Below are 27,136 nucleotides of genomic sequence, written 5' to 3' on the forward strand. Positions count from 1 at the left end.
TTGACACCACCATTAAAAGTAACTGGGAAGTATTAAAAAGATATTCAAAGAGTTATTTAAACACAAACTATTGTTTAAAACAATTAATTGCATTTAAACTTACTGGTTTCTTTCATGTAAAGAAAAGTCTATTTAATGAAATGTGGACAGCAACTTCTTACTTGCACTGAGAGCTGAAAAGTCTGTGCTGCCCTTTTGAACACCAATGGGAGTTCACATGTGCAGTGGAGTTGTCTATGGGCTGGACTTAATTCCTGTGGAAGGGCTCTTGATAACCTTCATGTGAATGTTTTATTCAAATAGACCTCTAGATCTTCAAATAATTTGGGTTGGTAGGTGCTGTCAGAGTAGAGAAGATGAAAGGAGAAACATTGAATGTGGAGGCTGGTGGAGTGAAGGACCAGGCAAAGTCTGTTTTTATTTCTGATGCAGGGTCTCAACCTGAAATGTTGACATCCTTCTGCCTCCATAGATGCTGCCTGACCCACTGAGTTCCTTAAGTAATATACACAAAATGCTGGAGGAACTCAGCAGGCCAGGCAGCATCTATGGAGGGAAATAAACAGTTGACATTTTGGGTCAAGACCCTTCATCAGGACTGGGATGAAGGGTCAGTAGTCCTGATGAAGGGTGTCGATCCGAAACGTCGGCTGTTTATTTCCCTCCATAGATGCTGCCTGACCTGCTGAATTCCTCCAGCATTTTGTGCTTGTTGTTCCAGATTCCAGCATCTGGAAAATCTCGCGAGTTCCTTAAGTAGTTTGTTTTGCTCCAGATTACAGCATCTGCACTCGTGTCTCTGTTCTTATTCCATTCCATCCAGCAGCGGTAAAAGCAGAGGTGCAGGAAATAGACAAGATGCAGAAAAACATTTGATGTCACATCTCTTCCCCATATTTTCCCAAATTAACTTGCATCTCTCTCCCAGTTCTGACAAAGGATTAGACCTAAAATGTTGACTGCTTCTCTTTCCGCAGATGCTGCTAGATCTGCTGAGCTTTTCCAACATTTTTGTTTTTGTTGTCAGAGTAATCTTGAAAAGAAACTTCACTGGATTGCATTTTGCCAATGATGCACAAAGCAAACACCTCTGGAATTCAACTCCTTCATCCCATGGTTGCAATAAATTAATAAAGAAATATGGAGTTAAATGGTCCCGGTGAAACCCAAACTAAGCATCAATGAAAGAGTTACTCAGCCACTAACTGCCACCTGATAAGCACTATTGATATCTTCTTTTGCTTTGATGATTGAGAATAGACTAATTGGTTGGTAATTAACCAGATTGAATTTATCCTAGATTTAAGGTAGGGCACACCTGGGCAATTTTCCACATAGATGCCAGTGTTTTAACTGTACAGGAACAATTTGGCAGGAGGCATTGCTCGGTCTGGAGTGCAATTCTTCAGCATCAAAACTGGGACACTTGGTCCTATAGACTTTACTATATCTACTGGTCTCAGCTATTTCAGAGAATCATACAGCATGGAAACAGGCCTTTCAGCACAGAGTCTGCATTGGCCATCATGACCAATTTACCATAATCCTTTTTTATTCTCCCTACATTCCTGTTAACTTCCCCCAGATTCACCACTTATCTACAATTTACAGGGGCCAATTAACTCATCAACTTGCACATCTTTGGGATGTGGGAGGAAACTGGAGCACCTGGGGGAAACCCACACAGTCACAGAGTGAACATACAAATTCCACACAACAGCAGCAGAGGTCAGGATTGAACTAGGGTCACTAGAGCTGAGGAAGCAGCTCTGAACTGCTCGAAGTATGGCTGATGTGATGATGGGGATCAGAGGAGCAGAGATGGATTATTCACTCAGGATTTCTGGTATTTTCTGTTGCAAAAGCTTTAGCCTCATCTTTGGTACTCACCTGCTGAGCCCTGCTATTGAGGATGGACTCTTGACCTCAATCTACCTCATTATGGCCATGCATTACACTTTCTCTGTAACTGTAACACTTTATTCTGCATTCTGTTATTGTTTTACCTTGTACACCTCAATGCACTGTTGTAATGAATTGATCAGTATGGATGGTATGCTAGTCAAGTTTTTCACTGTACCTTGGTACACGAGACAATAATAAACCAATTTACCAAGGGGATTGTTTTTGGAGCTTCCTCCTTCCATAAACTGTCCATTATCATGCACAATTGGTTGTGGCAAGTCTGTAGAGCTTTGACCTGATTCATTGGTTATGGCATCACTTCGCTTTATTTCAAGCCATTTAAATTCATGTAGTCATGTGTTGCAGCTTTACACCTCATTTTTAAGTAATCTTGCTGTCAGCCTACCCTTTCACACTTCTGAATTAACTAGGTTTGATTCTCTGACTTGACAGCAACAGCACAGTGAAGCATAATGCTCCAGACATTACATATTGCAGTGGAAGACAGTACCGCTGCTACGGATCACTACAGCAGCTCATGGATGCCGAGTTTAGAGTCACCAGATTTATTCTGATGAAGGATCCCAGACTGAAGCATTAACTGTTTCTCTTTTCACAGATCTTGCCCAACTTGCTGAGTGTTTCCAGTATTTTCTGTGTTTTGTAAATTTCATTTTTGTCTTATTTCATAATAGATTGCTGAGAACTGCTGATATCCATAAGCTCATTCACATCTCATCTTGGACTCAGTCTGGTGCTAATTGGTGATGGGCATTAAAGTCATAGAGTCATACAGCATGCCCAACAAGTTGCCTACCTGAGCTAGTCCCATTTACCTGCATTTGGCCCATATCCCTCTAAACCTTTTCTATCTATGTACCTGTCCGTGTCTGTTATACCCACCTCTAGCAGCTCGGTCCATATTCTTCCACCCTCTGTATGAAGTTGCCCCTCAGGTCCTCTAAATCTTTCCCCTCTCATCTTAAACCTACGCCCTCCACGTCTAGACTCCCCTACCCTGGGAAAAAGGCTGATCATTCACTTTATCTGTGCCCCTCACGATTTTAAAGAACATAGAACAGCACAACACAGGAACAGGCACTTTGGCCCATGATGTTGTGCTGAACTAATTAAACTACTAATCCCTTCTGCCTACACAATGTCCCTTCTGTCTATACAATAAGAGGCATATTTTGTATACCTTTTAAATATCTCCCACCCATCTTGAGATGCATTTGTTCCTCGACTCCACACAGATTTGCACCCTATCACATAAAGTGAGCTTCCTCTTCTTTCTACCAAAATGTGGTCGTTCACATTTACTTGTGTTGAATTCATTTAACAATTATCTGACCAGTTTATTAATATGGTCTTTCAGTTTGTTGTAATTCTCCTCAATATTACCTATCCCCTCCAATTTGGTACAAATTTAGAAATTGTGTTTTTGATTCCAAAGTTTAAACTGTCAATCTAAATTTAGAACAGAGAAATTTTGGCAGAAAGAATAAGGAAGGGCATTGGGGCAGAATCACAGGTTCATGTGGGCTCCAGATTGGTCTTTATGCAGTCTTCCACTGGCAGCCCAGATCCCAGCACTTCATTATAGCCCAGTGGAGATAGGGGCTACCTTGGTGTGGTTAGCTGCTGCACACACAGCACCGCTTTGATGGGCAGCAAGGTGCATCCCTAGGTTCTCAAACTGTCAAATCTGTCATTTTGATCAAAGCCATTTAAAATTTATGAAACTCTGACATTTACAAAAATTCAGTAACAACTGGTACACTTAAAAAGACAAAATATTCTTTAACATTTCAGCTGAAAAGGATACCCACAGACAAAATTAATTAAAATAATATACAGTTGATATATAACTCACAAAAGCCAACGTCTCCCATTCAATAATCCAGGCTCAGACAGATTTCCCTACCTGAGGATTGGGAGGCCATGAAATCATGGAACCCTACTGGACTCCAAGTGCAGCAAAGGTAGTTCTACAGAATCGTACAGTACCAAAACTGGCCTATTCGGCCCACCTCGTCTATGCTGATCCTGATGCTAATCCCATTGGCTTGCATTAGGCTCGTATCCTTTTATACCTTTCCTAACCAAGTGGCTGTCCAAATGCCTTTTAAACTTAGTAACTGTATCTACCTCCAACACCTCCCCTGGCAGCTCGTTCTCGATAACCACCATTCTGTGTGAAAAACATCCCTCAGACCACATTTAAACTTCTCCCCTTAAAGCTGTGCCCTCTAGTTCTAAACTCCCTGCTTTGAGAAAGAAGGCTCCAGCCATCTGTCCTATCTATGCCCCACACAATTTTATAAACCAGTTCAGATGAAGGGTCTCAACCCAAAACGTCAGCTGTCCACTTCCCGACACAGATGCTGCCTGACCCACTGAGTTCCTCCAGCATTTTGCTTTTTGCTCCAGCTTCCAGCATCTGCAGTCTCGTGTCTCCAAAAATAAACCCAGCCTATCCAATCTCACAGCCCTCCATTCCAAGCAACACCCTGGTGAATCTATTCTCCACTCTCTAATTTTACCACATCTTTCCTGTAGCGTGGAGACCAGAACTGCACACAATACTTGGTCTAATCAGTGTTTTTTACAGCTGCAACTTGACATCCCAACTCTTATACTTAGTGCCTTTGGCTTATGAAGGCAAGCATAGCAGATGTCTTCTTCACTAGCCTATCTACCTTTGCCTCTATTTTCAGGGAGACATGGACGTACCCCCAAGGTCTCTCTGTACATCAACATGCCCAAGATCTATGCCATTTACCCTACCAGAATGTGACTTCAAAGTGCACCTCCTTACACTTGTCTGGATTAAATTCCATCTGCTATCAGTCTGCTCAACTTTCCAGCTGATACATGTCCTCATCTGTTTCCCTAGACAACCTTCTTCCCTATCTACAACTGCAACTGGCAAATGCTGGGCAAAATATACAACCACCAGCTTAGGCTGGAGCTAACTACAGAAATTAGGCTTCCAGAGGAAGTCCTGGCATTGGGATGGAAGTTCTGACCTAGTGGAGACTAAATAGTAGCACTAAACAGTGTTGCAGAGACAGAAAGATCAAGGTACATACACACCTAAATACTTAAGCAGCAGGACACGTTGACAGAGATGCTGCATGACATGCTGAGTATTTCCCGCAATTTCTGTTCAAATGATCTTGACAGCGTGGTTAGTAAAGCAGACAAGATTCATAAATGGAAGCAAAGTGAAAATCAGTGAAGTTATGTTGAACCTGCATTGAACACTGCATCCCAGTCACCTGACCTTACGAAAAATGCGAAGGTCCTAGATAGTTCTAGGAATGAAGGCTTTCAACTGAGTGGTTAGATTGGAGCTGGGGTTGCTCTCCCTGGAGCAGAAAAAGCTGAAAGGGAAACAGAAAATGCTGGAAACACTCAGCAGGTCCGGCAGCATCTGTGGAAAGAGAAACTGAGTTAATGCTTCAGGCTGAAGACCTGTAGTCAGAACTGGAGAAGAGAGAAAACAAGCTTGTTTTAACATTAATGAGTGTGATTAACTCTAACCAACTGCTAGCCCAGAATACTTACAGAATAGATTCATTTAAAGGAATTAAATTCATTAAAGAAATTAGATAGCAAATATGGAGGACTATGACATAGTAACAGATGCAATAACAATAATTTCTCTCCACACAGACTGCACTTTAACAATGATTAAATGACAGCTCTAGTTTTTATAACAGTTACATGACACTTTTACAAACACTGACTTTATTTTAACTCCAGGTTACTTAATTGACTGATTTTGAATTTCCTAGCTAGTGGTGGGATTTAAATTTATAGGTCCAGATTGTTACTCTGGATTACTAGCAACACAAGATGCTGGAGGAACTCAGTGGGTCAGACAGCATCTATGCAGGAAAGTGGACAGTTGACATTTTGGGTCGAGACCCTTCGTCTGAACTGAAGGGAAGAGGGGAGATAGCCAATATAAGAATGTGGAGGGAAGGGATGGAGCAAGAGCTGGCAGGTGATAGGTGGATCCAGACTTTTGCAGGGGCAGGGTGAAAAAGAGGGGGGAAGTTTTGATGGGCAGATGGTAGAAACAGGCAGTGCAGAGTTGGGGAACAACAAGTTTGGAGGCTGTGGAGGGGAGATCTCCACAGGTGAAGTCTGTGATGGTACAGGAGATAATGGCCTGATGATCGTTAGTGAGGTCCTGGTCCAGGGGTAGGTAAGAGGTGTCTGAGAGCTGCCGCCTGGCCTCTGCAAGGTAGACGTCAGTCCGCCAGACTACAACAGCACCACCCTTGTCTGTGAGTTTGATGGTGAATTACTAGTCTAGTAATTTAATCACTGTGGTGAAATTAGACAGATTAAATATCCTGTTACAAAAGCAGATCTGAAACTATACTCTGTTCTTTACTTTAAGTATCCTAATAGTGGCTTTACTTAAAAACAAAGCAATGAAACTGAACATTTCCAAAACTCCTTTCAGCAGCTGAACAATACAGCTGTGAGACCAATCCTGGTGTATTCCCTGCTTGGCTTGGCCAATGCCATCAGCATGCTCCACTATCCAGTGGTTGGACCGGCCTACCCTGCTTCTACCCTTAGTTGACTGATTGCATCAGAGCATTTCCAGCTTTGGCTGCCTTTTTATGCCAACCTTAGAAGATTTCATCTAAAGGGAACTTCCATGTGAACTAAAACTACATTCAGCCTCACAGCGCACCAGTTAAGATTAAGATTTCTTTATTAGTCACGTGTACATCGAAACACACTGTGAAAAGCATCTTTGCGTAGAGTGTTCTGGGGACAGCCCGCAAGTGTCGCCACGCTTCCAGCGCCAACATAGCATGCCCACAACTTCCTAACCTGTACATCTTTGGAATGTGGGAGGAAACCTGAGCACTCAGAGGAAACCCACGCAGTCATGGGGAGAACGTACAAACTCCTTCCAGAAAGTGGCCAGAATTGAACGCGGGTCACTGGCGCTGTAATAGAGTTACACTAACCACTATGCTACCGTGTCACCTCTCTACACTACTGTGGCCTTCAACTGCTCGAGACACCCAGCCCATAGGTTTTCTATATTTTTTGACCTTTTTTTTGCATCTCCAATGCATAGCATCTTACAAGGACCTCTTTGTAATCAGCAAGATGTAAAACAGTGTGCATGCACTATTTTGGATTATTCCAGTCATTTTCCTTACCTTCATCTTGCCCTCGAATCAATTTCTGTGTTGTTTTCAGTAGATTTGATCTCATTCTAGTTAGCTGGTCTAACAGGCTCCGGCGAGGAATATCATAGGCATTCCTGTAAGTCTGAGGTTTAACATCCTATGTTTTGAAGACAAGGGCACTTTTAAATTGAATTTTCTTGGAAAAAAATTTCAAAAACAATTTTCCTCAAAATACTTCACAAGGCAACAAAGCCTCTGTCACAGCATCATCAGCAAATTCTACTTCCACAAACATTAACAAATGGAAGCATCATTTACCTTGCTTAGGATTGCTATCTGAAAGCCAGCAAATTCCTTCATGCTTAGTTCCAAGGGTCGGAGAGGTACTTCCCCAGTGATTCCTTGCAGAAGTTGCTTAAAATCTCTGCGATGAGCCAGGGACAGTACACTAGATTGGTTCTTAACCTTGATTCCCAGCTCCTGTGGAGTCTTTTTCCCAACAGATGCAATTATACGATCTGACTCTATTTTGGCCTGAAAAATACATCAGTTCTATCATGGAAAACAAATAAAACTGCAGATGCTGGAATCTGAAACAAAACAGAAGTGCTGGAAGAACTCAGCCAGTCAAGCAGCATCTGTGGAAAGAGAAATTTGTTAACATTTCAGGTGAGCAACATTTCGCCACAACCTGAGGAAGGGTGGCTGACCCAAAACATCGACTGGTTTCTCTTTCCACAGATGCCACTTGACTGGCTGAGTTCTTGCAGCATTTATGTTTTGTTTCATTTCTATCATATATAGATCCTGTCAAAACCCTCAGATTTGGTGCCAGCCATCCCTGTAAGTGTTGCCATTACCCTGATGTGCAGTAGACTTGCACTACCCAATATCTACTTTCATATTCAAGTAACCCAGCAAAAGCAACAATACCACTCCTTTGGTATTTGATCAAGATTTGTTGTTTCTGCATATGCTCAAACCTACAAGAATTGAATTGAGAAAGGACTGTTAAGAATTTACAGCAACCATATCCTGCATTCATTTGTCAAACTCACTCACTTAAGCAATATTTGTTTTCATGCAATACAAGATAGTGAACGTGCTTTGCTTCTTTTCCCTTCCCAAATCCCAGTCCACCTCACCCCCAACAACCAATCGCACACAAATAGACCAAATATTCTGCATTCTTCTGAAATGAGAACTTTTAAGGTCCTGATTTGTCATGTTTATTTGTATCACCTTGCATTCACAGCTGGAAGAGAATCACACAGAATAGACAGACCATCAGTACATGCCAGTGTACATGTTCCATCTAAGCATTATCTCATCTTTGTTCATTTAACATTTTCTTTTATTCCACTTTCCTTTTTGGACTTATTCAGCTTCCCCCAAAATACATACTACTGTGGGAGCAAGTTCCTCATTCTCACTATTCTCTTGATACTTCTGACTGAAATCACTTGATTTTCCAGTAATTTCTTATATTAAATGGCATCTAGTCTTTCCCTTTTCCACACTGGAATACTTTTTCTTTTCCATAATTTCATAGACATCCATCAGGTCACCCCTCAAATTCTCCTTTTTAGGAATACAAAGTGACCCAGTCTGTCCGTCCTTTCCTTGAGGTATAAACTGGTACTTCTGCTGTCATCCTTATTTTAGTTTTACACACATTCTTTTGGCTCTATATGCTTTTTAAACTCTTGTGACCAGAATTGGAAAATCAGATCTGTCACTATGTTGCAGGCACCACAATAGCTGCTGGTTGATTACCAATAAGGCTAAAACATTGCCAATTAGAGACTTTGGGACTATTAGGATTTTAACCACTGTCAATCTACTGCCAACTTCAAAGTGTGAGTACTCTCCACTTTGAAGCATAACCACCAACGTGTACTTTCCCCCCAAACTGATCAAAAATGCCTCAAAAAAACTCAAAATACGGTACTTCAAATTAAAAATTTCAATCTGAAAATACTACATCATACTTGTACATCTTTTAGACCATAAGGAATAGGTAGAGGAATAGGCCATTCAGTAATATCATAACTAATACAACATTCCTCATCTACTTTTCTGCCCTTGTCCTATACCCTCAATTCTTTTACTGATTAAAAATTTATCTCAGCTCTGAATATATTCAGCCTCCACAGCTTTCTGGAAAAAGGAATTCCAAAGACTCTCACCCTGCTAGAGAAGAAATAATTCATCCCAGACTCAAATGGGAGTCCCTTTATTCCAAAACTATGGTGTAAACTCCCAAGCAGAAACATTTTCCCAGCATTTATACTGTCAAGCCCCAAAAATCTAACATGTTTCAACAGTTACAGAGAATTACAACACAGAAATAGGCCCTTCAGCTCACTAACTCTGACCATCAACCACCCATTTACTTTAATCTTACATTAATCTCATTTTTTTATTCTCTCCCCATCAACAAACCTCCCCCCCCCCCACCTCCCACACACACAAAGGACAATTTACTGCAGTCAATTAACCTACCAACTCACACATCTTAGGATGTCAGAGGAAACAGGAGCACCCAGGAGGAAACCCATACGGTCACAGGAAGAATTTGCAAACTCCCTAGGGTCTCTGGTGCTGTGAGACAGTGGGTTTACCAGCTGCACTGCCTCTCATTCATCTAAACTCCAAGTTGAGGTTTCTTCACAAGGCAATCTCTCCACACCCCAATTCATCCCAGTCAACCTTCTCTGAACTGCCTCCAAAGTTAATACATCTTTCCTTAAATAAGGGGACCAAAACTGTTCATGGTACACTACCTGTGGCCTCGAGTGCCTTGAAATAAAAGCCAGCATTCCATTAGCCTTCCCAATTACCTGCTAGCTATGTGATAACTGTTTCGTATAAAAAGGACTCCCAAATTTCTTTATTCTCAGTCTTTCTCCATTTAAAATCATATTTTTTTAATAAAAACATGCTGTTCCATTTAACAACAATACTTAAGTAACAAATCAAAGACGTTCTAACAACTGAGCTGCCAGAGGAAGTGGTTGAGGCAGGTACAATAACAATTTTTTAAAAGACAGGTACACAGATTTGAAAGGTTTAGAAGGTTATGGGCCAAATGCTAGCAAATGGGACTAGCTTGGATGGAGAACCTTGGTCGGAATGGAACAGTTGGACCGAAGGGCCTGTTTCTGTGCTGTATGACTAACTGTCCTACAGCGATTTCCCTACAATTCATGTGCCAGATTTCTTTCCCCCTCATGAGCCTGACTGAATTCTTTGAGGATGTGACAAAGCACATTGATGAAGATAGAGCAGTGGATGTGGTGTACATGGATTTTAGTAAGGCATTTGATAAGGTTCCTCATGGAAGGCTTATTTAGAAAGTCAGGAGGCATGGGATCCAGGGAAACCTGGCTGTGTGGATTCAGAATTGGCTCGCCCATAGAAGACAGAGGGTGGTGGGAGATGGAGCATATTCTGCCTAGAGGTCGGTGACCAGTGGTGTTCTGCAGGGATCCGTTCTGGGACCCCTGCTCTTTGTGATTTTTATAAATGCCTTGGATGAGGATGTGGAGGGGTGGGTTAGTAAGTTTGCTGATGATACAAAGGTTGGTGGTGTTGTGGATAGTGTAGGAGGTTGCTGTAGCTTACAACAGGACATTGATAGAATGCTGAGCTGGGCTGAGAAGTGGCAGATGGAGTCCAACCCGGATGTGTGAAGTGATATATTTCAAGAGATCGAATTTGAAGGCAGAACACAGAACACAAAGTTAATGGCAGGACTCTTAGCAGTGTGGAGGAACAGAGGGATCTTGGGGTCCACATCCATAGATCCCTCAAGGTTGCCATACAGGTTGGTGGGGTTGTTAAGAAGGCGTACAGAGTGTTGGCCTTCATTAGTCGGGGGATTGAGTTCAAGACCCGCGAGGTGATGTTGCAGCTCTATAGAACTCTGGTCAGACCACACTTGGCAGTATTGTGTTCAGCTCTGGTCGCCTTATTATAGGAAGGATGTGGAAGCTTTAGAGAGGGTGCAGAAGAGATTTACCAGGATGTTGCCTGGATTGGAGAGCATGCCTTATGAGGATAGGTTGAGTGAGCTAGGGCTTTTCTCTTTGGAGAGAAGGAGGATGAGAGGTGACTTGGTAGAGGTGTACAAGATAAGAGGCATAGATCGAGTGGACAGTCAGAGACTTTTTCTCAGTGCGACAATGGCTAACACAAGGCGATATAATTTTAAGGTGATTGGAGGAAGGCACAAGGGGGATGTCAGGGATAAGTTTTTTTTACACAGAGTGTGGTGGGTGCATGGAACGCACTGCCTGCAGAGGTTGTGGGGGCAGATACATTAGGAACATTTAAGAGACTATTAGATAGACACATGAATGATAGAAAAATAAGGGGCTATGTGGGAGGGAAGGGTTAGATAGATCTTAGAGCAGGATAAAATGTCGGCACAACATTGTGGGCCAAAGGGCCTGAACTGTGCTGTAGTATTCTATGTTCTAAAACTGCTTACTTGCTCTCAAACACAACATTCAAAATCAGACCAAGTGAACAAAGACAGCATATATTCGAGGTAAAATCTGAGACAGCTAGGTCTGATACTGCACGATCCACATACATACACTTTCTAGTGATAGTAATTGGGGCTGATCACAACCCTGATGCTACACAAATTGGCTCAGAAAACAGAGTTCAGATCCGTTATCAGATGGGCAACCTTCCAGTATTGGATGGTTCATGTTGCACCATGTGGTTTTCCCCACTACTGCCTCCCCCAACACCGGTAAGAGGCGAGATTTATAGAGCGGATGTAAGTCGCTGGTTTATTTATCTTAGTAGTATAGTATTGGACAGTGCCGTAGCAGTCTGCATCTGGGATTGGTCCTATGTTTGGAGTGCCAGATGTGGGGACCCTGGGAGACTACCAGCCTCCCCGATGACTACATCTGCAAAAAGTGCATCGAGATGTGGCTCCTCAAGGAACGTGTTGAGAGTCTGGAGCAGCAGCTCGCTGACATCTGGCTGATTAGGGAGAATGAGCAAGAAATAGACAGAAGTTATAAAGAGTTTGTAGAGAGTACCTCTGTGGCGGTCCCCCTTGAAAATCGGTATCTCATTTTAGATTCTGTTGGAGAGGATGACCCGACAGAGGAAGACCACAGCAACCGGGACCTTGGCACTGTGCCTGGTACTGTGGTCCAGCGGGGAAGGAGTAATGCAGTGGTTATTGGGGATTCTATAGTGAGAGGAACAGATAAGAGATTCTGTGAACCCGACAATGAATCCCAGATGGTGTGTTACCTCCCTGGTGCCAGGGTACAGGATGTCACGGACCGGGTCCAGAATATTCTGAGGGGAGAGGGTGATCAGCCAGACGTCTTTGTACATGTAGGTACCAATGACATGGGTAGAAAAAGACAAGAGGTCCTGAAGGAGGAATAAAAGGAGTTAGGAAGAAGGTTGAGAAGTAGGACCTCTAAGGTGGTAACTTCAGGATTACTACCTGTGCCACGTGCTAATGGAAGTAAGAATAGAAAGATCTGGCAGATGAATGTGTGGCTGAGTGACTGGTGCAGGGGGCAGGGCTTCAAATTTCTGGATCATTGGGACCTTTTTTGGGGGAGGCATGACCTATTCACTAAGGATGGGTTACACACCTAAACTCCAAGGGGTCCAATATCCTGGCGGGAATATTTAATTTAGCTGTTTGGGGTGGGGGGGGGGAGGTTGGGGGTGGTTTAAACTAATCTGGCAGGGGGATGGAAACCAGGTTGTTAGGATACAAGATGTTAGGGTAGAGGAAGAGGTTTATAGAAAGAAGTCCAAGATAGTGTGCAGTGAGGATGGTAAGAAGGACAGGCAGGTGAAAAGTCAGAATAATTTGCTGAACAATTGAGGTACAACAAAATCAGTAGCAGATACTGGCCTAAATGTACTATATTTAAATACACGTAGCATTAGGAATAAAGTGGATGACCTAGTGGCACAACTACAGATGAATAAATACGACATTGTGGCAGTCACTGAGTCATGGCTTTATGACGGATGTGATTGGGAACTGAATGTCCAGGGGTACACAGTGTATTGGAAGGATAGGCGGGTATGCGGAGGGGGTGGTGTGGCCCTGATGGTTAGTAATGATATAAAATCAATAGAAAGGAAGGACATTGGATCCGAAGAAGTGGAATCCTTATGGGTGGAGCTGAGAAATAGCAAGGGTAAAAGGACAATAATAGCAGTTATATATAGGCCCCCAACAGCAGTCAGGATGTGGACTATAAGTTAGTTAGAAATAGAAAAAAACGTGTCAGAGTGACAACGTTAAGATAATTATGGGGGATTTTAACATGAAGGTGGATTGGGAAATCCAGCAAGGCAGTAGATCTCAGGAGAGTGAGTTTGTGGAATGTCTACGGGACGGCTTTTTGGAGCAACTTGTTGATGAGCCCACCAGGGGATCGGCTGTTTTGGATTGGGTGCTGTGTAACAAACTGGAGGTGATTAGGGAACTAAAGGTAAAGGAACCATTAGGAACTTGTGATCACAATATGATTGAGTTCAGTTTCAAATCTGAGAAGGAGAAGCTGATAACTGGTGCATCGATATTTCAGTGGAACAAAGGAAATTACTGTGGCATGAGAGAGGAGCAGGCCCAAGTTGATTGGAAGCTAGTGGAGGGACAGCAGAGCAGAAATGGATAGAATTTCTACAAGAAATAAGGAAAATGCAGGATAGATATATTCCAAGAAAAAAAAGGGTTTGAATGGAAAAAAGGCACGAATGTGGATAACGAGAGAGGTTAAGGCTAAAATAAGAGCAAAAGGGAGGGCATACAAGGAAGCAAGAATTGGTGGGAAAATAGAAGACTGGGAAACTTTTAAAAACCTGCAGAAAGAAACTAAGGTCATTAGGAAAGAAAAGATGAACTTTGAAAGGAAGTTGGCAGATAATATCTGAAGAGTAAAAGAGAGACATGGGTTGATATAGGACCAATCGATAACGGTGCGGGAGAGATTATAATGGATGATAAAAGAGATGGCAGAGGAACTAAATGAGTATTTTGCATCGGTTTTCACTGTGGAGGACATCAGCAATATACTGGATAGTCAGGGGTCTCAAGGAATGGAACTGAGTTCAGTTAATATTACTAGAGAGAAGGTGCTAGGAAAGCTAAATGGACTAAATACAGATAAGTCTCTCGGACTGGATGAGGTACATTCCCGGGTTCTGAAGGAGGTGGCTTTAGAGATTGCAGAGGCACTGGTGATAATCTTCCAGGAATCGATAGACTCCGGCATGATTCTGGAGGACTGGAGGGTCGCAAATGTAGTTCCGCTGTATAAGAAAGGTGGGAGCCAGCATAAAGGAAATTACAGACTTATTAGTCTGACATTGGTGGTGGGAAAGTTATTAGAATCGATCCCCATGGATGAGGTTATGGAATACCTAGAGGTGCAAGGCAAGATAGGTCCAAGCCGGCATGGTTTCGTGAAGGGAAGATCCTGCCTGACCAACCTATTGGAGTTTTTTGAGGAAATCTCAGGTAGGGTGGATAAGGGAGAGGCTGTAGATGTTGGGTATTTAGACTTTCAAAAGGCCTTTGACAAGGTGCCGCACAAGAGGCTAATTAATAAGATGAGAGGTCATGGAATTACAGGTAGGATAACAGAATGGGTGGAGCATTGGCTGGTAGGCAGAAAGCAAAGGGTGAGAATAAAAGGATCCTGTTCTGGTTGGCTACTGGTTACTAGTGGTGTTCCGCAGGGGTCGGTATTGGGGACGCTTCTTTTTACTCTGTACATTAGCGATTTGGATGATGGAGTAAATGGTTTTGTGGCTAAGTTTGCAGATGACACCAAGATAGGTGGAGGAGTAGGGAGTATTGAGGAGACAGGAAGGTTGCAGAGAGACCTAGATAGTTTAGGAGAATGGACAAGGAAATGGCAGATGAGATTCAATGTTGAGAAGTGTGCCATTGTCCACTTTGGATAAAGAAATAAACGGGCAGATTATTATCTAGAAGGGGAGAAAATTCAAAGTACAGAAGTACAAAGGGACTCGTGCAGGATACCCTAAAGGTTAACCACCAGGTTGGATCGGCAGTAAGGAAAGAGAATGCTATGTTGGCATTCATTTCGAGAGGTATAGTGTATAAAAGTAGGGAAGTGTTGATGAGGCTCTATGGGGCACTAGTGAGGCCTCATTTGGAATACTGCATGCAGTTTTGGGCCCCTATCTTAGGAAGGATGTGCTGATGTTGGAAAGGGTTCAGAGGAGATTTACGAGGATGATTCCCGGAATGAAAGGGCTTACATATGATGAGCGTTTGTCGGCTCTTGGACTGTACTCACTGGAGTACAGAAGAATGAGAGCGGACCTCATGCTTCTTTTAGAATGTTGAAAGGACTGGACAGAGTAGATGTGGCTAAGCTGTTTCCCTCGGTGGGTGAGTCCAGGACCAGAGGGCACAATCTTAGAATTAGAAGGTACATGTTTAAAACAGAAATGAGGAGAAATTTCTTTAGCCAGAGGGTAGTGAAATTATGGAATTCTTTGCCACGTACAGCAGTGGAGGCCTGATCATTGGAGGTGTTTAAGGAGGAGATAGGTAGGTATCTAATTAGTCAAGGTATCAAGGGATATGGGGATAAGGCCGGAATTTGGGGCTAAAAAGGAATAGTTGTTTTATTTTCCATTTCTCATTTCTTTTTCCCTTTCTTTTCTCTTTTTCTTTTCCTTAGCTCATGGAGCAGACTCGATGGGCCGAATGGCCTACTTCTGCTCCCTTGTCTTGTGATCTTGTGACCATGCCACCCATCCCACAGCCATCCTATGCACAGAAATAACCATTACCATCCCCTACCCTCTGGGGATAACTTTTGCAATGTCCTGCAGACAGCCTGCCCATGCCAAACACTGACAGGAAGCATTTACCTGTTGGCTAAGTTTCTTGAGGTAAGAAATAACACTGTAACTGAGTCCACAATCCATGCTGTTATCATTGATCAAGTTGGGAGCCCCCATCATCCGTAGTGCTTTTTTCAATGGCTGGAACCATAAATACAATGATCAGACATCAGAGGAGAGGATAACAAATTAAACAAATCAACTTTATATTATTTTGTTAACCATCACAAATACCTAAGACTTTGTAATAAGCTTTTTGAAATCATGCACATAAATTGTTGTGCATTTAAGATAATTGTGCAGGATAAGGACCCTGCAGAGAGGGGCATGAGCCCACAATGAAAGGGTCAGGTACCACACCCCATTGTATCAGTGGGTTTCTATGGAGAGTTGCAGTCAGTGAGGGTACGGTTACATAACCCTGAGCACGCTTTAACCCTCAGCTCCCAATATTTTCAAATAGCTAAACTGTGTAAGCGTTTACATAGAGTACAAGAGCAAGGAAGTCATGTTGCAGCTGTATAAAACTTTGGTTAGGCCGCACCTGGAGTATTGTGTGCAGTTCTGGTCACCCCATTATAGGAAGAATAGAAAGGGTACAGAAGAGGTTTACCAGGATGCTACCTGGATTAGGGGGTATGAGGTGAACAAACTTGGGTTGTTTTCTCTGGAGCAGTGGAGGCTGAGGTAAGACCTGATAAAAAAGTTCATAATTATGAGAGGCATAAATAGGGTAGACAATCAAAATCTCTCTCACAGGGGAGAAATGTCAACTACTAGAATACAGACATTTAAGGTTAGAGGAGCAAAGTTCAAAGGAGATGCATGGAGCAAGTTTTTTTAAAGACACAGAGTGGTAGGTGCCTGGAACAGGCTGCCAGGGGTAATGGCGGAAGCAGATATGATAGTGGCATTTAAGAGGCTTTTAGGCAGACACACGAGTATGCAGGGAATAGAGGAAGATGGGTCATGTGCAGGCAGAAGAGATTTAGCTTAATTCAGCATCGTGTTCGGTACAGACATGGGCCGAAGGGCCTGCTCCTGCACTGTACTGATCTATCACTCCAATGGAGTAACAATTTAGCAGAGGTCAGAGAAACTAACACCTTCAAAATACATTAGTGAGATAACACAGAAAATAGGAGTAGGTCATTTGTCCTTCAGCCTGCTTCACCATGCAATATGATCATGGCCAATCATCCACTTCAGTACCTTGCCCCAACCCTCTTCCCGTATCTCTTGATTCCTTCAACATTCCTCCAGTACTTCATGATTTGGTCTGAACTGCCTTCTGTGGTAGAGAGATCCACAGGTTCACTACTCTCCAACTGAAGAAATTTTTTTCGATCTCGATTCTAATTGGAATACCCCAAATCCTGAAGCAGTGACCTGTTTCTAAACTCTCCAGCCATTGGTAACAACCTTCCTGCATGTAATCTGACAGGTCATGTGAGAATTTTACGGCTTCCATGAGATTCTTTCTTATTCTTTTAAATTCATTGAACTTAAACCCAAATGCCTCAATCATATCAGTTCCGCTATCCTAGGAACGGTGAACTTTTGCTGTACATCTTTCTCAGATAAGGAGATCCAAACTGCACATAAAGCTCCAGGTGGGGTCTGAACAAGGCCCTGTATGACTCCAGCAAGTTATCCTTGCTCCTGTACTCAAATACTCTTGCAATGAAGGCCAACATACCATCTGCCTTCCTGAATACTTGCTGCATCTGAACATGTGTGATATCAAGAGTCCAGGGGCAGCATGTTCCTGCTAGGGTGAAGGCCAAGGCTGACAAGTTTAGGGAACCGTGGTTGACAAGAGGTATTAAGGCTCTGTTCAGGAAAAAGGAGCAGGTTTTGGCAATCAGCAACAAGCGAATCCCTTGATGACTATAAGAGTACGCTTAAGAGGGAAATCAGGAGGGCAAAAAGAGGGCATGAGATGAATCTGGAAGGCAGGGTTAATGAAAATCCCAAGAGATTGTGTAGGTATATTAAGAGCAAAAGGGTAGCTAGGGAGAGAATAGGTTCCCTTAAAGATCAGAATGGCTGTCTATGTGTAGAGCTATAGGAGATGGGTAAGATTTTTTATGAATATTTCGCATCAGTTTTTACTGTGGAGAAATTGATGGATGGGAAATGAGTCATGCTGTCTTGCACAACATACGAATTACCAGGGAGGAGGTACTGGCGGCCTTGAAGTGCATAAATCCACAGGGGCTGACCAAGTGCATCCTTGGACCTTGTGGGAAACTAGGGAAAAAATTGCAGAGGCCCTTGCAGAGATATTTGCTTCATCTTTAGCCACAGGAGAAGTTCCAGAAGACTGGAGGATGGCTAATGTTGTGGCATTATTTAAGAAGAACAGCAAAGACAAGCCAAGGAGCTACAGGTTGGCAAGTCTGATATCAGTAGTGTGCAAGTTACTAGAGGGACAAGATCTATCAACATTTGGATAGGCAAGGTCTAATTAGGATTAGTCAGTGTGGCTTTGTGTGTGGGAAATAGTATCTCACAAATCTCTTAAGGGCTTTTCAAAAAGTAACTAAGAGGATAGATGACGGTAGTGCAGTGGATGTTGTCCATATGGACTTTAGCAAGGCCTTTGACAAAGTCCTGCATGGCAGGCTAGTCTGAAAGGTTAGATCGCACTGGATCCAAGGTGAGCTAGTGGACTGGATTCATGATTGACTTGAAGGTAGGAAGCAGCGAGTGATGGTCGAAGGTTGTCTCTTGGACTTAAGACTTGACTAGTGGTCTGCAACAGGGGTTGGTGCTGAGACCTTTGTTGTTCGTTATTTATATAAACGATTTGGATGTGAATCTACAAGGCACAGATAGTAAATTTGCAGATAATACTAAAATAGATGGTATTGTAGACAATGAAGTAGTTTATCAAAAATTACAGGGGGATCTTATCAGCTAGATAAGTGGTCGAGGACTGGCAAATGGCTTTCAATTCAGGTAAGTGCAACGTGCTGCATTTTAGGAAGTCAAATCAGGGTAGGACTTATACAGTGAACGGTCGGGCCCTCAGGAGTGTTGTGGAACAGAGGGACCTAGGAGTACAGGTACATAGTTCGAAGCATCACAGGTAGACAGGGTGAAGGAGGCATTTGTTACACTGGCCTTCATCAGTCAGGGCATTGAGTTAGAGGAGTTGGGATGTTATGCTGCTGTTGTACAAGACATTGGTGAGACCCCATTTGGAGCACTGTGTGCAGTTTTGGTCACCCTGTTATAGGAAAGACAATCATTAAACTGGAAAGAGTGCAGAGAAGATTTACGAGGATGCTGCCAGGACTGGAGGGCATGAGTTATAGGGAGAGGTTGGGCAGGCTAGGACTTTAGTCCTTGGAACATGGGAGATTGAGGGGTGACCTTATAGAGGTAACAAAATCATGAGGGGTATAGATAGGGTCTAGGCAAAACTAGAGGGTATAGGTTTAAGGTGAGTGCCGAAAAATTTAAAAGGGACCTGAGGGGCAATCACACAGAGGGTGGTGGGTATATGGAATGAGTTGCCAGAGAAAATGGTTGAGGCAGCACTTAAAAGACATTTGGATAAGTACATGGATAGGAGGGGTTTAGAGGGATATGGGCCAAAAGTGGGTAAATGAGACTAGATTTGTGGGCACCATAGTTGGCATGGACAAGTTGGGCCGAAGGGCCTCCTTCCATGCTATATTACTCAATAACTCGCTTTCTGTGACTGATGTACAAGGACACTCGGGTTTAACTGCACTTTCCCTTTTCTCAATCTATCACCATTTAGACAATGAGTTTTTCAGCCCCAGGAACATCCCCTGCCTGTTCACATGCCCATCTAAATGCCTCCTAAATGATGCTATCGTATCTGCTTCCACTACTTCCCCTGGCAGCATGTTCCAGGCAGCTACCACTGTGTAAAAACACTTGCTATGTAGATCTTCTTTAAACGTTTCCTTCTCACCTTAAACCTCTGCTCTCTAGTATTTGACTTTTCAACCCTAGGTGAAAAAAAACTATCTACACCTTTCAATTTTATACACTTCTTTCATGATTCCCCCTCAGCCTCCAACATGCCAGAGAAAAATCTGTCCAACCTCTCCTTATAGCTAATACTCTCTAATCCAGGATACATCCTGGTGACACAAGAGACTGCAGATGCTGGAATCTGGAACAAAAAACTGCTGGAGGAACTCAGCAGGTCAGGCAGCATCTATGGAGGGAAATGGATAGTCAATGTTTTGGAACAAAACCCTTCATCTAGATTGGGGTGATAGAGAGTATAAGGGAAGAGTTGGTGCAAGAGCTGACATGCGATAGGTGGATTCAGGTGAGGAGGGGTGATAGGCAAATGGAGGAGGGAAGTGGAGATAGCGACAGACTGGGAGGTGATAGGTGCAGGCAAAAAGGGCTGCACGTGATAGAATCTGACAGGATAGGAAGGTGAAGCCTGGAGCCAAAAAAGGGACATTTACTCAAAGGGAAAAAGATTCAGCGGTGACATGAGGGGGTCCTTCTTCACCCAGAGAGAGGCAAGTACCTGAAATTGACTGTCTGAGAGTGGTTGAAGCTCAGTCACTGACAGGATTTAAGATGCGTCTTGATGAACACTTGAATTGCTTAGGTATAGAGAGCTATGGAACCAAATGCTGGAATTAATATGAAAGGGTGCGCATTGGTCAGAATGGACAAGTTGAGCCGAATGGCTTGTTTCCATGCTGTATGATTCTTTTTGATTGGAGCAGCAAGGCAATATAAATCAAGTGGCAGTTTTGAAGTGGGTGCAGCAACAGAGAGACCTAGGTATTACATATATTGAGGCAATAATACAAAGACACAATAAGTTGAGCCTCCTGCCGTACTATTATGTTATTCCTACAAATATTGCCACCTTTAACATTCCAATATGAATACTGCAACCCAGGTATTGTTATGTGTAGCAGCACTACTGTGCATTAACAATACTCAACGGCCCTGGACAAAATCAGCAATATTGATCTTCATGTTAAAATTCTGTCAAGTAATTGAAAAAAGGTAGCATGCACTATGGTGAAATTAACATATCAGCTTTGCAAAAGCCATTTTTAGGTAAGATTAGTAGAAGTGGAGTCAACTGAGAACAAATGGAATGCTGCAGAACATACCTGGTAGATATGTAACCAGCTCCCTTGAGTAACTGACTTAATCTGGTATTTAGTTCTATTTGGAGAATATACATTAGACTTTAGCAAGCAGCAATAGTACTTCTCAACTAAAACAAGGATCTTTGACCTGAAACTTTAACTGTGTTTCTCTTTCCACTGATGCTGTTTGACGTGCTGAGTTTTCATTTCAGAGTTCCAGCATGCAGATTTTCTTCCTATATAGTGTCAATGGATATGTAATTACTGCAAGTCCCAATAGTAGCAGCAAAGCAGTTTCCAGGAACTGAATGTACATTGATCATTTGCCTTATCTAACAAAATCACACAAGTTTTCAGCATTTACTACATACCAACAGGTAGTACGGAGGCATGGTCTTCAAGTAATTATCAAAGGTTTGGCGCCACTTCAGGTTTGGTTTTAGTTTGTGCACTTTGAACAAATCATCTGTAAAGAATAATAATCTGGTATATTAACCAAAATAGCTTGTATAAAAGTAGCTGTAGTTAATTTAATCAAACATTAATTGTCACAGTTTAATCAATCTGGATGTGGCTTGACAGTAACAATGGTACATGATGAAGTATTACACGACCAAATGATCTCCACATCAACAGGTCTAACTCAAAAGATTTGATCAAATACATCCAGAGATAAACTTGCAAATCTTATTTGGTCATATTAGAAAACACAGAAAATAGGAGCATGTCACCAGTCAATTTGCTTATGGCTGATCATTCACTTCAGTCCCCTGTTCCTGTCCTCTCAGCATGACCTTTTATGTCTTTAGCATCAAGAAAAATACCCTTTGCCTCCACCATTTCTGTGGTAGAGAATTTCACAGGTTCGCTACCCTCAGGGTAAAGAAATTTCTCCTGATCTCAGTTCTAAGTGGCATACCTGATGTCCTGAAGATATGACCCTAGCTGTGGACTCAGCCATCAGGAGCATCCACTCTGGACCTTGTCGCAATCATCCATCAGAATTTTACGGGTTTCAATGAAGTCCCTTCTCATTCTTTTAAACTCCAATGAATATAGGCTTAATTGATCCAACCTCTCCACATGTCAGTCCTGTCATGCCAGGAATCAAACCATAAAGGCAAGATGGTGCCGGAGCATGGCGACTCACTGCAAGCTGCTCTCTACAGATCTACTCATTATTTTTACTATAATCTTTCTACTCTTTTAAATTTAAATTCTGTGTCCCTAAGAATTACTAATAACGTTCTTTTAAATCTTCTTACAGGGCTGGCGATCCTCCGACCTCCAGGAACGAATGATCAACTGACCCAACCTCCCAGACCCAGACGGAAACGACCAGCGAGGCCTAGGGTGGGCCTGTCCATGTGGAAGCCTGCGCAGGGTGAAGAGCCGACCCCACAGAGCCCCAACTCCCAGACCCCATGACGCTGAGACAAGAGGACCCGGAGTGAAGAGGCCGAATCCCAAGGCCCGACTCGACACAGGGCCCAACCAGTGGAGGCTGAGTCCCGAGCTGATGTGAGGCCTGACCTGCAGGGACGCCTGATGCTGGGGCCTGACATCAGGGCCCCTCTGGATCTGAAGCCCAACCTTACGGAGCACCTGGGGCCGAGACCCGACACCAAGGCCCCGCTAGACCTGTTGGGGCAGACCACTTCAGACCTGTATGGAAATAACAACTTACCTCACAGGCCAACTGAATCCATTCCAGGTCTTCCAAGTCTGTTCTCAAGCAGTCACTTGCCTTTCAGTCCAGGTGAATCCACTCCAGGTCTGTCCTTAAGCAATCACTTACCAAGTGGCTCCACTCCAGGACTGATGAGTCACAGCCACTTACCTCAGAAGCGTGGTAGGAGGGCTGGGTTGCAGGTGAGACTGAAACAGCATGGGTACAAGATCCCCCCCCCCCCCCCCCCCCCCCGCCCCACCATACTACTAGCTAACGTCCAGGCCATTGAGAACAAAGTTGATGAACCAAGGGTAAGACTGACCTACCAAAGAGAAGTGAGGGACTGCTGTGTGCTGTCTCACTGAAACGTAGTTTACACCTGCTTCACCTGACTTGTGCCATACAACCTGAGGACTTCTCAATCCAGCAAATGGACCGTACAGCGTCCTCAGGCAAAGTTAGAGGCGGAGGAGTCTGCTTCTTAATCAATGACTCATGGTGCTCGGACGTGACGGTCCTGGCAAGCTCCTGCTCACCCAGCCTGGAATATCTAATGGTGAAGTGTCGACCATACTACCTGCCACGGGAGTTCACTTCAGCTATCCTAAACGGACATGAAGCCTGCACTCAATGAACTATACTCTGTGGTCTTGAAACAGGATACCCTGAGGTCCTCTTCATTATTACAGGTGACTTCAACCAGGCCAATCTCAAGAGTGTGTTACCAAAATACTAACAGCACGTCTCCTGGTCTCCTGACACACCAGGGGCCCAAACACCCTTGACCATTGCTATGCAAGATGTCTTCCAAGCCATTCCCCACCCTCACTTTGGTAAATCAGACCACCAGGCTGTGCTCCTCTCTGCATACAAACAAACTGAAATAGAAGGATCCAGTACAGAAAGTCGTACAGTGCTGGTCTGAGGAAATAGATGAGCTTCTACATGACTGCTTTGAGTCAGTGGACTGGTCCACGTTCAAAGACTCGGCTGCCAGCCTGGATCAGTATGTCACCACAATCACAGATTTTATCAGCAAGTGAGTTGAGGACTGTGTACCAAAGAGGACAATTCAGGTGTTCCCAAACAATAACCCATGAATGAACCACTAGATCCACTCTCCACTGAAGTCTAGGACAGCAGCATTCAAATCAGGTGACCCTGATCTTTACAAGAAATTGAGATATGACCTCCATAAAGCTATCATAGACGGCAAGAAACAATACCATCCAAAATCAAGTCCTAGAACAACCATCAGCTATGGCAAGGTTTACATGCTATAACGGGTTATAAAACAAAGATCGGCAGCATTGCCAACAACAGTGCATCCCTTCCCGCTGAGCTTAATGCTTTCTATGCACATTTTGAACAGAAGGGGAGTGGTTTGTCACCACCCACCCTGACAGCCTCCAATGCACCTGAAACCACGGTCACTACTGAGGACACAATATCAGTCTTCTGGAGAGTGAACCCGCAGAAAGCATTTGGACCAGATGGTGTCCCCGGCCAGATACGGTGATCAGCTGGCGAGGCTATTTACAGACATATTTAACCTCTCCCTGCTTCAGTCTGAGGTTCCCCCCCGTTTTAAGACCACGACCATCCCAGTACCTAAGAAGAACAAGGTAAAGTGCCTTAATGACTACTGACATCCACCATCCTGAAGTGATTTAATGGTCATGGCACGCATTAGCTCCAGCCTCCTGGAAAACCTTCACCCACGACAATTTGCCTACCGCCGAAACAGGTCTACAGTGGACGCCATCTCTCTGGCCCTACACTCATCTCTCTGGATAATCTGGACAGTAAAGACAGCTACATTAGACTATTATTTATTGACTTCAATACTATAATTCCAAGCAAACTCATTGCCAAACTCCGAGACCTGGGACTCGACACCTCCCTCTGCAACTGGATCCTTGACTTTCTGAACAACAGACCGCAATCTGATAGGATAGGCAGCAACACCTCCAGCGCAATTATTCTCAACACTGGTGCCCCACAAGGCTGCATCCTCAGCCCCATACTCTACTCCCTATATACTCATGACTGTGTGGCCAGATTCTACTCTAACTCCATCTACAGGTTTACAGATGATACCACTGTAGTGGGCCGTATCTCAAATAATGATAAGTTGGAGTACAGGAAGGAGATAGAGAGCTTAGTGACATGGTGTCATGACAGAACCTTTCCTCCAATGTCAGCAAAACAAAAGAGCTGGTCATTGACTTCAGGAAAGGGGGCACTGCACATGCACCTGTCTACGTCAATGGTGCTGAGGTCGAGAGGGTTGAGAGCTTCAAGTTCCTAGGAGTGAACATTACCAATAGCCTGTCCTAGACCAATCATGTAGATGCCACAGCCAAGAAAGCTCGCCAGTGCCTCTACTTCCTCAGGAGGCTAAAGAAGTTTGGCATGTCCCCTTCGACAGTCACCAACTTTTATCGATGCACCACAGAAAGCATCCTGTATGGATGCATCACGGCTTGGTATGGCAACTGCTCTTCCCAGGACCACAAGAAACTGCAAAGAGTTGTGGACACAGCCCAGCATATCACAGAAACCAGCCTCTCTTCCATGGACTCTTGTCTATACTTCTCGTTGACTTGGTGAAGCAGCCTGCATAATCAAAGACCCCACCCACCCAGGACATTCTCTCTTCTCTCCCTCTACTATCAGGCAGAAGATACAGGAGCCTGAGGGCACATACCACCAAGCTCAAGGACAGGTTCTACCCCACTGTTATAAGACTATAGAACAGTTCCCTTATACGATGAGATGGACTCTTGACCCCACAATCTACCTTGTTATGACCTTGCACCTTATTGTCTACCTGTACTGCACTTCCTCTAGCTGTGACACTTTACTGTGTATTCTGTTATTGTTTTTACCCTGTATTACCTCAATGCACTGTGTAATGAATTGATCTGTACGATCGGGATGCAAGACAAGTTTTTCACTGTACCTCGGTACAAGTGACAATAATAAACCAACACATTTAGTAATCTAGTTACTAAACCAGGCCACATGGAGAATATTCCATCATACTATTGATAGAATTACCACTTTTATCAATGCACTATAGAAAGCATCCTATCCAGATGCATCTCAGCTTGGTATGGCAACTGCTCTGCCCAGGAATGCAAGAAACTGCAGAGTTGTGGGCATAGCTCAGCACATCACAGAAACCAGCCTCCCCTCCATGGACTCTGTCTACACTTCCTGCTGCCTCGGTAAAGCATCCAGCATAATCAAAGACCCCAACCACCTTGGACATGCTCTCTTCTCCCCTCTCCCATCAGGCAGAAGATACAAAAACCTGGCTCAAGACTCAAGGACAGCTTCTATCTTGCTGTTATAAGATAAATGAATGGTTCCCTAGTATGATGGGGGCATTCATTTACTGAGGGCATGCATTTAAAGTGAGAGGGAGTAAGTTCAAATGAGACATGTGGGGCAAGTTTATTTTTAAGAAACAGAGTAGTGGATGCTCGAACGTGCTGCCAGAGGCGCAAATACGATAGAGATGTTTAAGCAGCTCTTAGGTAAGCACATTGATGTGCAGCGTATGGAGGGATATGAACATTGTGTAGGTAGAAGGGATTAGTTTAGTTTGGCATTTATTACTGGTTTAATTAGTTCAGCACAATATTGTGGGCTGAAGGGCCTGTTCCTGTGCTGTACTGTTCTATGTTTGTGACAGTATCAGCTGAGTTTCTAGTCAATGACAACTTGTCGGACTCAGCAAAAATAATGGAGAGACTTGGAGATGACCATTGCCTGGAAAATTGTCCCTCGGCACTTCTCAACTCTTGCCTAAATTTTGTCTAGGACTTGTTGCAAGTGGGCATAAACTGTCCTATTTTCTGAAGAGCTGTGAATGGACTTGTGCAATCAGCATGCACCTGGCCTAATGATGGAATGTCTTAGGGTTGAAATGATTGACCTCCAACTTTCTGTGCGAGGTATAACTCCCACTATTGAGATATTTTCCACTTGATGCCCAATGGCTTTAGCATTAACAGACCACCTTGATCACATGTTTAAATCAGTGAGGCAGGAGGCTGGGACCCAGAATAAACAGGAAGAAGAGCCGTCTCATATGCAGAAAGCAGAATAGGCAAATCCAGAGGGAAGAGTAGGCTGAGACAGCAAAGGAAGCATGAGGGGGCCGGGGGGCTCAACTGAAAGCATGGATATGGAATTATGATTTTGCTGCAACCATGGAAACATGGTTGAGGGATGGGAAGGACTGGCAGCTCAATGTTCTGGGGTATAGAAGTTTCACACATGACAGAGGGGGGTGCAAAAGAGAAGGGGGTGGTTCACTGATCAGGGAGAGCATTACCTCAGTAAGGGAGGATTTCCCGGAGAGGTCAGCCAATGAG

At 43.6% G+C, this 27,136-nt stretch overlaps 1 protein-coding gene across 3 annotated transcripts in view; it reads right to left on the reverse strand.

The window, feature by feature from the left end:
• Positions 1-27,136, reverse strand: part of ints6l (integrator complex subunit 6 like) — a 115,836-nt gene that overhangs the window by 20,592 nt on the left and 68,108 nt on the right. For 2 of the 3 annotated variants that reach the window (XM_052020931.1, XM_052020930.1), the window contains 4 exons: positions 21,448-21,542; positions 15,993-16,106; positions 7,395-7,610; positions 7,107-7,233 (listed from right to left, as the gene is read on the reverse strand). In XM_052020931.1, coding sequence (XP_051876891.1) covers positions 7,107-7,233; positions 7,395-7,610; positions 15,993-16,106; positions 21,448-21,542 — 552 coding nt within the window. Of the gene's footprint in view, positions 1-7,106; positions 7,234-7,394; positions 7,611-15,992; positions 16,107-20,817; positions 21,313-21,447; positions 21,543-27,136 lie in introns of those variants that run through there. The other variant, XM_052020932.1, reaches the window with a different exon arrangement.

This window comes from Pristis pectinata, chromosome 8 (genome assembly GCF_009764475.1).
Source record: "Pristis pectinata isolate sPriPec2 chromosome 8, sPriPec2.1.pri, whole genome shotgun sequence".
Lineage (NCBI taxonomy): Eukaryota > Metazoa > Chordata > Chondrichthyes > Rhinopristiformes > Pristidae > Pristis > Pristis pectinata.